The sequence below is a fragment of the Panthera pardus genome, unplaced genomic scaffold, assembly GCF_024362965.1.
Source record: "Panthera pardus isolate Hobbes unplaced genomic scaffold, ASM2436296v1 HiC_scaffold_18, whole genome shotgun sequence".
Classification (NCBI taxonomy): Eukaryota; Metazoa; Chordata; class Mammalia; order Carnivora; family Felidae; genus Panthera; species Panthera pardus.
In genome coordinates, this window is record NW_026526743.1 from 10,599,943 (window position 1) to 10,611,506 (window position 11,564).

At 42.8% G+C, this 11,564-nt stretch overlaps 1 protein-coding gene across 7 annotated transcripts in view; it reads right to left on the reverse strand.

Annotated features, from left to right (window-relative positions):
• Window positions 1–9,622: 9,622 nt before the first annotated feature.
• The window catches only part of LOC109259373 (uncharacterized), an 87,352-nt gene continuing 85,410 nt past the window's right edge, over window positions 9,623–11,564 (reverse strand). For 6 of the 7 annotated variants that reach the window (XM_053906181.1, XM_053906180.1, XM_053906183.1 and 3 more), the window contains one exon: window positions 9,623–11,564. This exon is cut by the window's right edge. In XM_053906181.1, the coding sequence (XP_053762156.1) occupies window positions 9,739–11,564 (1,826 nt within the window). In that variant the 3' untranslated portion in view covers window positions 9,623–9,738. The other variant, XM_053906184.1, reaches the window with a different exon arrangement.

Here is an 11,564-nt window from a genome sequence, read left to right on the forward strand (position 1 = left end):
TGTTTGTGAACGAAACTCTGAGCATGAGATCACTGTCTTTACTCTAATCTGTCTTACTAAGTCTGTGTCCTTATACAATTGGATCGCTTGAAAATTGGGGGAAAAACATTGGCCTCCCATGAGGTTGTTATAATATATAAATCAATTGATGGGAAATGCTATACCAAATAAGAAATTAGAATTGTTCTTATTTCAGTTCCCAAAAAAGTGCTTATTCTGGGTCATGTTTTTTCTTTCTTTGTATAGTCTGCATAAAAATTTATTTATTTAGTTTTAAATGTTTATTTATTTATTTTGAGAGAGAGACAGAGAATCCTGAGCATGCTCCACTCTGTCAGCACAGAGCCTGACTCGGGGCTTGATCTAATGAACCACATGATCATGACCTGAGTCGAAATCAAGAGTCGGGTGCTTAACGAACTGAGCCACCCAGGGGCCCCAATCTGTGTAAACATTTTGGAGTATTTTATAAGTCTGGAGTAGAGCAAGACTGTCATCTCTTTTGTTTGAAAATGTTTCTCTTCTTGGGGCGCCTGGGTGGCTCAGTGGGTTAAGTGTCTGACTTCGGCTCAGGTCATGACGTAGCAATTCATGGATTCGAGCTCCACATCAGGCTCTGTGCTGACAGCTCAGAGCTGGAGCCTGCTTTAGATTCTGTGTCTCCCTCTGTCTCTGACCTCCCCTGATCACACTCTGTTTCTCTATGTATCTCAAAAATGAATAAACATTAAAAAAATTTTTAAGAAAACGTTTCCTCTTCTTAATGCAAATTAACTTTGGGAATTATATTAGGTTGTAGGTCACCAGTGATGATGTTCAATGGACATGCCATTCATGAAAAGGTTGGAAATACCATTTATTGTATCAGTGTGTGTGATCACAAACACACATAGGCATTATTTTCCCACTGATAAGTTTCTGGAAGCTGAGGCTCACAGAAAAAAAAAATAATGTAAACTGGAACACACAATCTCATAATTAAAACTTCCATAACTCATTGAGCCCCTAGTATGCCTCAGTAACTTGCCATAAAGCCTACTTATATTTGTTGGTTTTGTGCCATGAAAGAGTATGGAGCCCAAACAGATAAATTCACTTGCCCAAGGCCACAGAGCCAGGACACAACAGCACAAAGAAGAAAACATAGCTGGGCCAGACGTCTATACTGTGCCAACCCCTTTTCATTCCATTGTCACAATCAAGCCTAAAAAGTCTACACTCAGGACATGGGAAGTAAAGAGCTGACAAGTGACCCAACCAGAGAATCTTTCTGACTACAGGCTATCATTCATGGGATTCATTCAATAACATTCATTAGGTTTTCCATTCCATAGTAGGTGTTGGGAATACATGGATGAGGAAGACACAGTCCATGTCTGTGGTGAGCCGACTTCTTTTTTTTTCTTTAATTTTTATTTATTTATTTTGAGAGATAATGAAAGAGCAGGGGAGGGGCAGAGAGAGAGAGTGAGAGAATCCCAAGCAGGCTCCATGCTTAGCACAGAGCCCCATGAAGGGCTTGATCCTACAAACCGTGAGATCATGACCTGAGCCAAAACCAAGAGTCAAATGCTTAACCAACTGAACCACCCAGTCAGCACCCTATGAACTGACTTCTTATGAGAAAGAGAGTCAATTAACAAACAAACCAATTTAAAAAAAGCAATTTCAGGTTAGAGGGGAGCCCAAGATAGGAGTTCAAGGCTACTTAAGCTCAAATAATTGAGGATAAACTAGTGATAGAAGGCAATATCTACCAAATTTTCCTAATAAAGATACCTACTCTGCACATGAATGTTAGGGATGAAGGTGTCCTGAGACACAATCTCTCGAGTTATATTAGCAGGAATCTGGAAGAGCATCGGCATGAAAGAATTTGTTGCTATCATTTTCTTCTGGTTGAAGAGCACCAAAATTTTCCAAGAGGTCAGATTTGTAGATCTTAAGGCTCTGTACAAAGGAAGATATGAGCTAATCTAACCCTCAGGACACACAGATGTTGTGTACATTACTGCACATACACAGATTGGGCACCAAGGCTCAGGGATGTGACTCCACCAACCCGTTCCACGGCTGTCAAGCAGAAGTTTCACCCCAATAAACACAATCACCTTTCATTTCCCCTCCTCCCCAGTCCTTCCCCTTCACTGAGATTCTTCACTCCCCCTCTTTTTGGTTCTGCCTCTGATCTTCATTATCCCCTCATCCGTATCCCCTCAACAGGCATCTCGTCCACAAATCCTCTCCCGTGGCATTGACTTTCCTAACATAGGGCTTCAGATGAGCCAAGACATCCCTGGATAATCTGCAGCAAAACTAGTGAGTGCACTCCCAGAGGGTCACATTCGTATCCCGAATCCCAAAACTAGACATTCAGAGGTTATTTTATCTAAAAAATATTTGTAATCCATGAATTATTTGCTAACAGCTGTGCTAGGTTGGAAGCAGACGGTCAGTAAGAACTCATTCCTGGTCCTCAGAGGAATCTGTGTCAGGGAACTTTCTCTATCTGTTGCCTTGAGCATTCTACTTAACCTCAGCTGTATGTTAATAAAAAATATAATCATCTCTCCCATGAACTATATAAATTCTCTGCTGTGGGAAGAGGGGCAACGTAGTGTTGTGTTAAAACAGGCTCAGAGTTATACAGAAGTGGGTTTGAATCCTGTTGTTCTAAATGAAACTCAGAATTTCCCTCATGAGAAGGCTGGTAAAATCTCGAACAGTAATTATCTATTAAGTAAGGACTTTGTGTAAGAAGCAGTGCACCAATAGTGATGGCTATTTGGGCATGAATAAACCTGAGTTTTAGCCTCAAAGTGTTCGAGAACTTTCAAGCAGTGGAACTCTGGGAAAGTCACTCAATCCATTTAATTCTGCCTTGTAAATTAATATACAGTATGTGGATAACTACTAAGGTTATTAACTGAGAATTACTTCACTTAATATTTCTAAAGCATTCAGAGTCGATAGCTGGTATGCCATGGATATTCTATAAATAAATTCTTATAAAAGAAAACCTTCTTTCGGGGTGCCTGGGTGGCTCAGTTTGTTGAGCATCCAACTTCAGCTCAGGTCATGATCTCACCATTTGTGGGTTTGAGCCCTGCTTCGGGCTCTGTGCTGACAGCTCAGAGCCTGGAGGCTGCTTCGGATTCTGTGTCTCCCTCTTTTTATGCTCCTCCCTCACTTTCGCTCTCTCTGTCTCTCAAAAATAAATTAAAAAAAAACACAAAAAAAAGAAAGAAAACCTTTCTGTCGTTCCTTGTCCTCATTCCCCCAAGAATAGTATTTGGTCTCCTCATGTGATGGTCTCCTCAACTACAGATCCATTCTTGCTGATGCTGCTCTTAGAAGAGGTTGAGATGCTCAGGTGAGTTCAGCTCCTCTTACCTGGAGGAGGAAATGCCAAGGAATAGAGTCACCATTCAGTCTATGTTGGAAGAAGTTGCTCCTGGACCTGAATGGCATCCACTCCTCCCACCCTTGTTTCTCTTCGTGGTTCTGGATGCCTTTCGTTGCTGAGATGACTATCCTCACAGTGAGAAGGAGGCAGGAAGGCCAGCTTAAACTGGAGCTCTGGGCCTCAGAGACCTCCCCCAGTCTCTGAAGATTTGGAGAAAAGTTGGTGTGAAAAACACTTTTACTGATATTCGCTTAAGGGGAGGAGAAACCTCAGAGCCACCCTGAGTTCAGGCCATCGTACATTGGCTGATTTATTCCCAAATACCTGGTCTTGTGTTTGGATCCTGGGGCATGAAGATGAGTGGTAGGGGCACCTGGGTGGCTCAGGTGGTTGAGTGTCTGACTCTCGATATCAGCTCAGGTCATGATCCCACGGTCGTGAGATTGACCCCACGTCAGGCTCCACACTGAGCATGGAAACTGCTTGGGATTCTCTTCCTCTCTCCCTGTCCCTCCCCTGTTCATATTCATTCTTTCTCTCTCTCTCTCTCTCTCTCTCTCTCTCTCTCTCTCTCTCTCTCTCTTTCTCTCTCTCTCTCCCTCCCTCCCTCTCAAAATAAATAAATAAACTTAAAAAAAAGATGAGTGGTAAACTGTTCCTGCCTTTGGTTGATAAGTTTGGTTATGGAAACACATGTTCATAACATGTACTTGTTCTGAGAGGAGATAATGTATCTGAGGACCACAGAAGTGGACTTTCCAGTAGAAATTGGAGGCTAAGAAAATGCTGGCCATTGAAAGTAGGGGCAGGAATGGATATCTGAATGTCCATATTCATAACAGTATTATTCACAATAGCTGAAAAGTGGGAGTAGTATCAGTGTACATGGAGGGAGGCAATAATGAGCAAAATGTGCTGACAGCTCAGAGCCTGGAGCCTGCTTCGTATTCTGTGTCTGTCTCTCTCTGCCCCTCCTCCTCCTCTCTCTCTCTCTCTCTCTCTCTCTCTCTCAAAAATGAATAAACATTAAAAAAATAATCCCATATGCCCTTTCCTAGCTGTGTGGCTTTGGGACGATTTTGTCTCCTCACTGAGCCTGTTTCCACACCAGCAAATTGGAGCTAAGAAGACCCAACCCACCATGTTGTCAGAGCAGGTGTTAGTTTCTGGGGATATCTGGGCACGTCAGACCTGTATCCTGCCATTTGTCTCAACACTGGGAAGTCAGTGAGAGGCATGGAGCCTTTCATGCACAAAGGTGTTGAGGCTGATAACTCAGTAAGCATTTGATGGGTTGTGAACTACACTTCTCAGAGTATGGATGGGGTCACTAATTATGGAATCTTTAGTTTCTTCAAGAGACCTCACCCACTTTCTGTGATTCTGGAGCCATGACCAAAACACATCCCCACCAAGTAGTTACTAAGCACTTGCTTGTATATCTCACATGAGGGGGAGCTTATCACCTTTCATGACAGCCTCTCCATCCTCAGAATTTAAGAATGATTCCTTGGGGCGCCTGGGTGTCTCAGTCAGTTGAGCATCCAACTTCAGCTCACGTTGTGATCTCATGGTTTGTGAGTTCGAGCCTAGTGGCAGGCTCTGTGCTATCAGCTGCTTCGGATTCTGTGTCTCCATCTCTCTCTGTCCCTCCCCCTCTCAAAAAATAAATATTTAAAAATAAAAAAAATAATTATTACAAAGATCTCCCCAGCAGTATTCGTATACATGGTTGGCAGGACTATAAACTGGAACCAATTTTTTGGAGGACACAGTGGCTATATCTGCCCACATTAACACTTAGGAGTTTATCCTACTGATAGATGTGCATGTCAACTCAAAGGTCTGTGTATGGGGTTAGTGAGAGCTGAGCATTATCTTCAAGGATAGAAGATTGGAGAGAACCTTGGTCCACTGACAGGACTGGGGAAATGCACTATGTTGTATGCTTTTTTTTTCTATTAAAAAGTTTTTTAAGTTTATTTATTTTGTGAGAGAGAAAGCACGCTGGGGAGGGCCAAAGAGAAGGAGAGACAGAATCCCAAGCAGGCCCTGTACCATCAGCACAGAGCCCGATGTGACGCTTGAACCCACACACTGTGAGATCATGACCTGAGCTTAGGTCAAGAGTCAGAGGCTTAACCTACTATGCCACCCAGCGTCCTACATTATGTTGTATTCTTTTTTTTTTTTTTTTACATTTTATTTTTTATTTTTTTTAATGTTTATTTATTTTTGAAACAGAGAGAGACAGAGCATGAACAGGGGAGGGGCAGAGAGAGAGAGGGAGACACAGAATCTGAAACAGGCTCCAGGCTCTGAGCTGTCAGCACAGAGCCCGACGCGGGGCTCGAACTCACGGACCGCGAGATCATGACATGAGCCGAAGTCAGACGCTTAACCGACCGAGCCACCCAGGTGCCCCTACATTTTATTTTATTTTATTATTTTTTTGAGAGAGCAACATTAAAAAAATCTTTTTTATAATTTACATCCAAATTAGTTAGCATATAGTGCAACAATGATTTCAGGAGTAGATTCCTTAGTGCCCCTTACCCATTTAGCCCGTCCCCCCCTCCCACAACCCCTCCAGTAACCCTCAGTTTGTTCTCCATATTTATGAGTCTCTTGTGTTTTGTCCCCCTCCCTGTTTTTATATTATTTTTGTTTCCTTTCCCTTATGTTCATCTGTTTTGTCTCTTAAAGTCCTCGTATGAGTGAAGTCATATGATATTTGTCTTTCTCTGACTAATTTCACTTAGCATAATATCCTCCAATTCATCCATGCAGTTGCAAATGGCAAGATTTCATTCTTTTTTATTGTCAAGTAATACTCCATTGTATATATATACCACATCTTCTTTATCCATTCATCCATCGATGGACATTTGGGCTCTTTCCATCATTTGGTTATTGTTGATAGTGCTGCTATAAACATTGGGGTGTATATGTCCCTTCAAAACAGCACACCTGTATCCCTTGGATAAATACCTAGTAGAGCAATTACTGGGTTGTAGGGTAGTTCTATTTTTAGTTTTTTCAGGAATGTCCATACTGTTTTCCAGAGTGGCTGCACCAGTTTGCATTCCCACCAGCAGTGCACAAGATATCCTCTTTCTCCGCATCCTCGCCAACATCCGTTGCTGCCTGAGTTGTTAATGTTACCCATTCTGACAGGCGTGAGGTGGTAACTCTTTGTGGTTTTGATTTGTATTTCCCTGATGATGAGTGAAGTCAAGCATTTTTTCATGCGTCAGTTGGCCATCAGGATGTCTTCTTTGGAGAAGTGTCTATTCATGTCTTTTGCCCATTTCTTCACTGTATTATTTGTTTTTGGGTGTTGAGTTTGATAAGTTCTCTACAGATTTTGGATACTAAATCTATATGTCATTTGTCTGATATGTCGTTTGCAAATAATCTTCTCCCATTCCGTCAGTTGCCTTTTAATTTTGCTGATTGTTTCCTTCGCTGTGCAGAAGATTTTTATTTTGATGAGGTCCTAGTACTTCATTTTTGCTTTTGTTTCCCTTGCCTCCGGAGATGTATTGAGTAAGGAGTTCCTGTGGCTAAGATCAAAGAGGTTTTTGCCTGCTTTCTCCTCGAGGATTTTGATGGCTTCCTGTGTTCCATTTAGGTCTTTCATCCATTTTGAGGTTATTTTTGTGTATGGTGTAAGGAAGTGGTCCAGGTTCATTTTTTCTGCATGTCTCTGTCCAGTTTTCCCAGCACCACTTGCTGAAGAGACTGTCTTTATTCCATTGGATATTCTTTCCTGCTTTGTCAAAGATGAGTTGGCCATCTGTTTGTGGGTCCATTTCTGGGTTCTCTATTCTGTTGCATTGATCTGAGTGTCTGTTTTTGTGCCAATACCATACTGTCTTGATGATTACAGCTTTGTGGTATAGCTTGAAGTCTGGGATTGTGATGCCTCCTGCTTTGGTTTTCTTTTTCAAGATTGCTTTGGCTATTCAGGCATTATGTTGTATTCTTACAGTGAAAAACTCTACAGCTCTTCCTGAAGCCACATGGGCAAGAATGGTATTAATACATGAGAAGCAAGGTGTACCAACTGTGGAGAATATGCTATTGTTTCTATGAATGGCAGGAGAGGTTATATATTTTTGTATATATGCATGCAGATGCATATGCAATGAATGTTTCTGGAAAGACAGACAAGATTCTGCTAACAGTGGCTGCCTCTTGAGAGTTTCAGAGGGGGCATAGAGGCAAGAGACATTTTTCATCATATATCCTTATAATATTTTTTAAACTTTTGTCCATGGACATGTATTTTGCTTCTAAAAATTTGCTTCTTAGACATTGAAGAAGGAATGAAAGCCCTCCACAAACAAACTTGCTATAAAAACATTTGATCCAATTATATGAGGTATCTAGAGGAGTCAGATTCATGGAGGCAGAAAGTAGATGGTGGGGACCAGGGGCTGGGGGAGGGGGAGGTGGAGGTGTTTATTGGGTACAGAGTTTTAATTTTCAAGACAAAAAAGTTCTGGAAGCTGGTTGCACAACAATGTGAATATACTTTACACTACTGAACTGCACACTTAAAATGGTTAAAATGATAAAATTTATGTTATGTGTATTTTATCCCAATAATATAAAAAAACTAAATATATTTGAAATAACATAAGTATGTTCAAAACAAAGAACATCCTCCAGAAACCAATGCCCATTTCAACATGATAACCAGGATTTATAGTTTGGCCTTATATCCTTCAGATTTTTTGTCATGTACATGAAATGCTTTCTATGATTTGACTCCTACTATAACTTCATTTAACACTTTGGAATCAGAAAAAAAAGTAGGTTTATGAATATGTGATTCTACGTAGATCATCCCCATGGATGTTTGATGCATCACATACACAGACATAGTTTCATTTTGAAAAAAAAAAATGGTTTTTAATTACATTTTGCATTTTAGTGTGTTTCATCCACGGAGTATTTTTCCATATTCATTAAGATGTTCATAATCACGATTTTAATAAGTGTGCAATGTCTTGTCATATGGTGTTGGCAAATAATGTTATACAATTCTGAGTTACCTAAGCGACATGAGGAAGTATTCTTTGTCAGCCAGATGAAGTAAGTAAAAGTACTTGCCTCACAGGCTTGTGGTGTGAATGAATGAAGCTGATGCATTAAATATCTTATCACAGGCCCTGGCACCTAGTAAGCACTTGATTATTGTCATTACTATGTGATCAAGTGGTATTTGATTTTTTAGAACTTGAGAGAGTGCCACAATGGACATCTTTGTATGGGAGTGCTGTGCTTGTTTTCTCTTTTTAAACGAGTTATGGTGAAGAAGGATTGAGGGCATGAGGAGGAACAGACGAGTGAAGGAGGAAGCAGGGAAGGAGGGATGGAGGAAAGGAAGGGAGGGAAAGAGGAAGGGAGGGAGGAGTTATTTTACAGCTATGGGATGTAAAGTTTCCTGGAAGGTCAGCCAATGCTCTTCATTTTTGGACCAGAAAAGGTGATCCTCAGAGAGGATCAGTCTGCCTAGGTGACCCAGTGGTCCCCTTGCCCCACCCATGCTCATTCTATCATCCTGGTTTGTAGGGTTATCTTCAGATGATGGATGAAGCAGGAAACAGAAGCCCAAAGACCTTCACCAACTCAGAAGTCAAAGCGGGGGCTTCCACACCTCCTGCCTCCAGTCAGATCCTTGAAGAATCACCCTTTTTTTCCTGAATAAGCAAAAGATGCTTTGCTCCCAAAGAAGACTCTCAGAAACCAGTGCATCCACAGCTGAGAAGCTTGGCTGAAGGAAGCCTCAACAAGATAAAGCTTCTGGCCAGGGAACTTGAAGCTGTCATTCTCCCCGAAGACCTCAGAATCAGGGCTCATTATCTACTCTCTGTGCCAATCTGGGGGCAGTGCGGACACAGCCCTTCCATTCTATCCACCCCCTCTCTCCAGCTGAAGAGGAGTATACCTCTCCATGGTGCAAAATTCCAGTTCCATGGCAAGGGTGCTTGATGTGGGCCAGGGTGTGAACAAACGGGTCCTCTTCTACTCCTCTGGTGAGAGCACAGACTGATGCAGCCAAGTTGGTGGGCAAGCAATTAGACAGGTTAAAACAAAAACTTGCCTTCCTTGATGCAAATCAAACCCACAGTGAGATACCATCTCACACATGCTATGTTGGTTATCATCCAAAAAGGGGGGAAAAGAAGAGATAACAAATGCTAGAAAAGATATGGAGATGACGATGATGGTGATGATGATGATGATGATGATGATGGTGGTGGTGATGATGGTGGTGGTGATGATGATGGTGGTGATGATGATGATGATGGTGGTGGTGGTCATGGTGATTGATGATGATGATGATCATAATAGTGGTGGTGATGATGGTGATTGTGATGATGATGGTGATGGTGACAGTGGTGGTGATGATGAAAGTGACGATAGTGGTGGTGATGGTGATGGTGGTGGTGATGACGGCGGTGGTGGTGATCATGATGGTGGGGATGATAGTGGGGATAGTGATGATGATGATGGTGATGGTGATGATGATGGTGATGGTGATGATGATGGTGGTCGCGATGATGATGTTGGTGGAGATGAAGATGGTGGTAGAGATGATGATGCTGGTGATGGTGATAATAATGGTAATGCTCATGATGATGCTGGTGGTGATCATGATGGGGATGGTGGTGATGATGGTGGTGATGATGGTGGTGATGATGGTGGTAGTGGTGGTGATGATGGTGGTGGCGATGGTGATGATGGTGGTGGTGATGATGATGGTGGTGGCGATGATGATGGCAGTGGCGGTGATGGTGGTGCTGGTGATGATGATGGTGATGGAGATCATGATGGTGATGGTGGTGATCATGATGGTGGTGGTGATGATGATGATGGTGGTGGTGGTGATAATGATGGTGGTGGTGATGATGATGGTGGTGGTGATGGTGATGGTGGTGATGATGGTGATGTTGGTGATGATGATGGTGATGGTGAGATGATGATGGTGGTGGTGATGGTGATGGCGATGATGATGATGGTGGTGGTGATGATGATGGTGATGATGATGGTGGTGATGGTGATGATGATGATGGTGGTGATGGTGATGATGATGGTGCTGGTGATGATGGTGGTGATGATGGAGGTGAACGTGATGACGATGATGATGGTGGTGATGGTGATGATGGTGGTGGATGGTGATTATGATGGTGGTGATCGATGGTGATGGTGGTGATGATGAAGGTGGTGATGGTTATGATGGTGGTGGTGGTGGTGGTATGATGGTGGTGGTGATGGCGATGGTGATGATGATGGTGGTGGTGATGATGATGGTGATGGTGGTGAAGATGATGGTGGTGGTGATGATGATGGTGATAGTGATGATGTTGGTGGCAATGACGATGGTGATGGTGGTGGTGGTGGTGGTGATGATGATGATGGTGGTGATCATGATGATGATGGTGGTGGTGATGATGATGGTGATGATGATGATAATGGTGGTGATGGTGATAATGATGGTGGTGATCGTGATGGTGGTGGTGGTGATGGTGATGATGGCTCGATGGGATGATAATGGTGGTGGTGATGATGGTGGTGATGACGGAGGTGATCATGATGATGATGGTGGTGATGGTGATGAGGATGGTGGTGGTGATGGTGAGGATGGTGGTGGTGGCGATGATGATGGTGGTGATGATGATGATGGTGGTGATCATGACAGTGGTGATGATGATGGTGATGATGATGATGGTTGTGGTGATGATGGTGGTGGTGGCAATGATGATGGTGGTGATAATGATGATGATGATGGTGAGGGTGATGATGATGGTGGTGGTGATGGTGATGGTGACGGTGGTGGTGATGGTGATGGTGGTGGTGATGATGATGGTGGTGATGGTGATGATGATGGTGATGGTGATGATAATGATGGTGGTGGTGATGGTTGTGATGATGATGGTGGTGATGGTGATGATGGTGATGATGATGGTGATGTTGATGATGATGGTGGTGGTGATAATGGTGGTGGTGGCGATGATGAAGATGGTGGTGGTGATGATGATGGTGATCCTGATGGTGGTGGTGGTGATGATGATGGTGGTGATGATGGTGGTGGAGGTGATGATGATGGAGGTGATCCTGATGGTGATGGTGATGATGATGATGG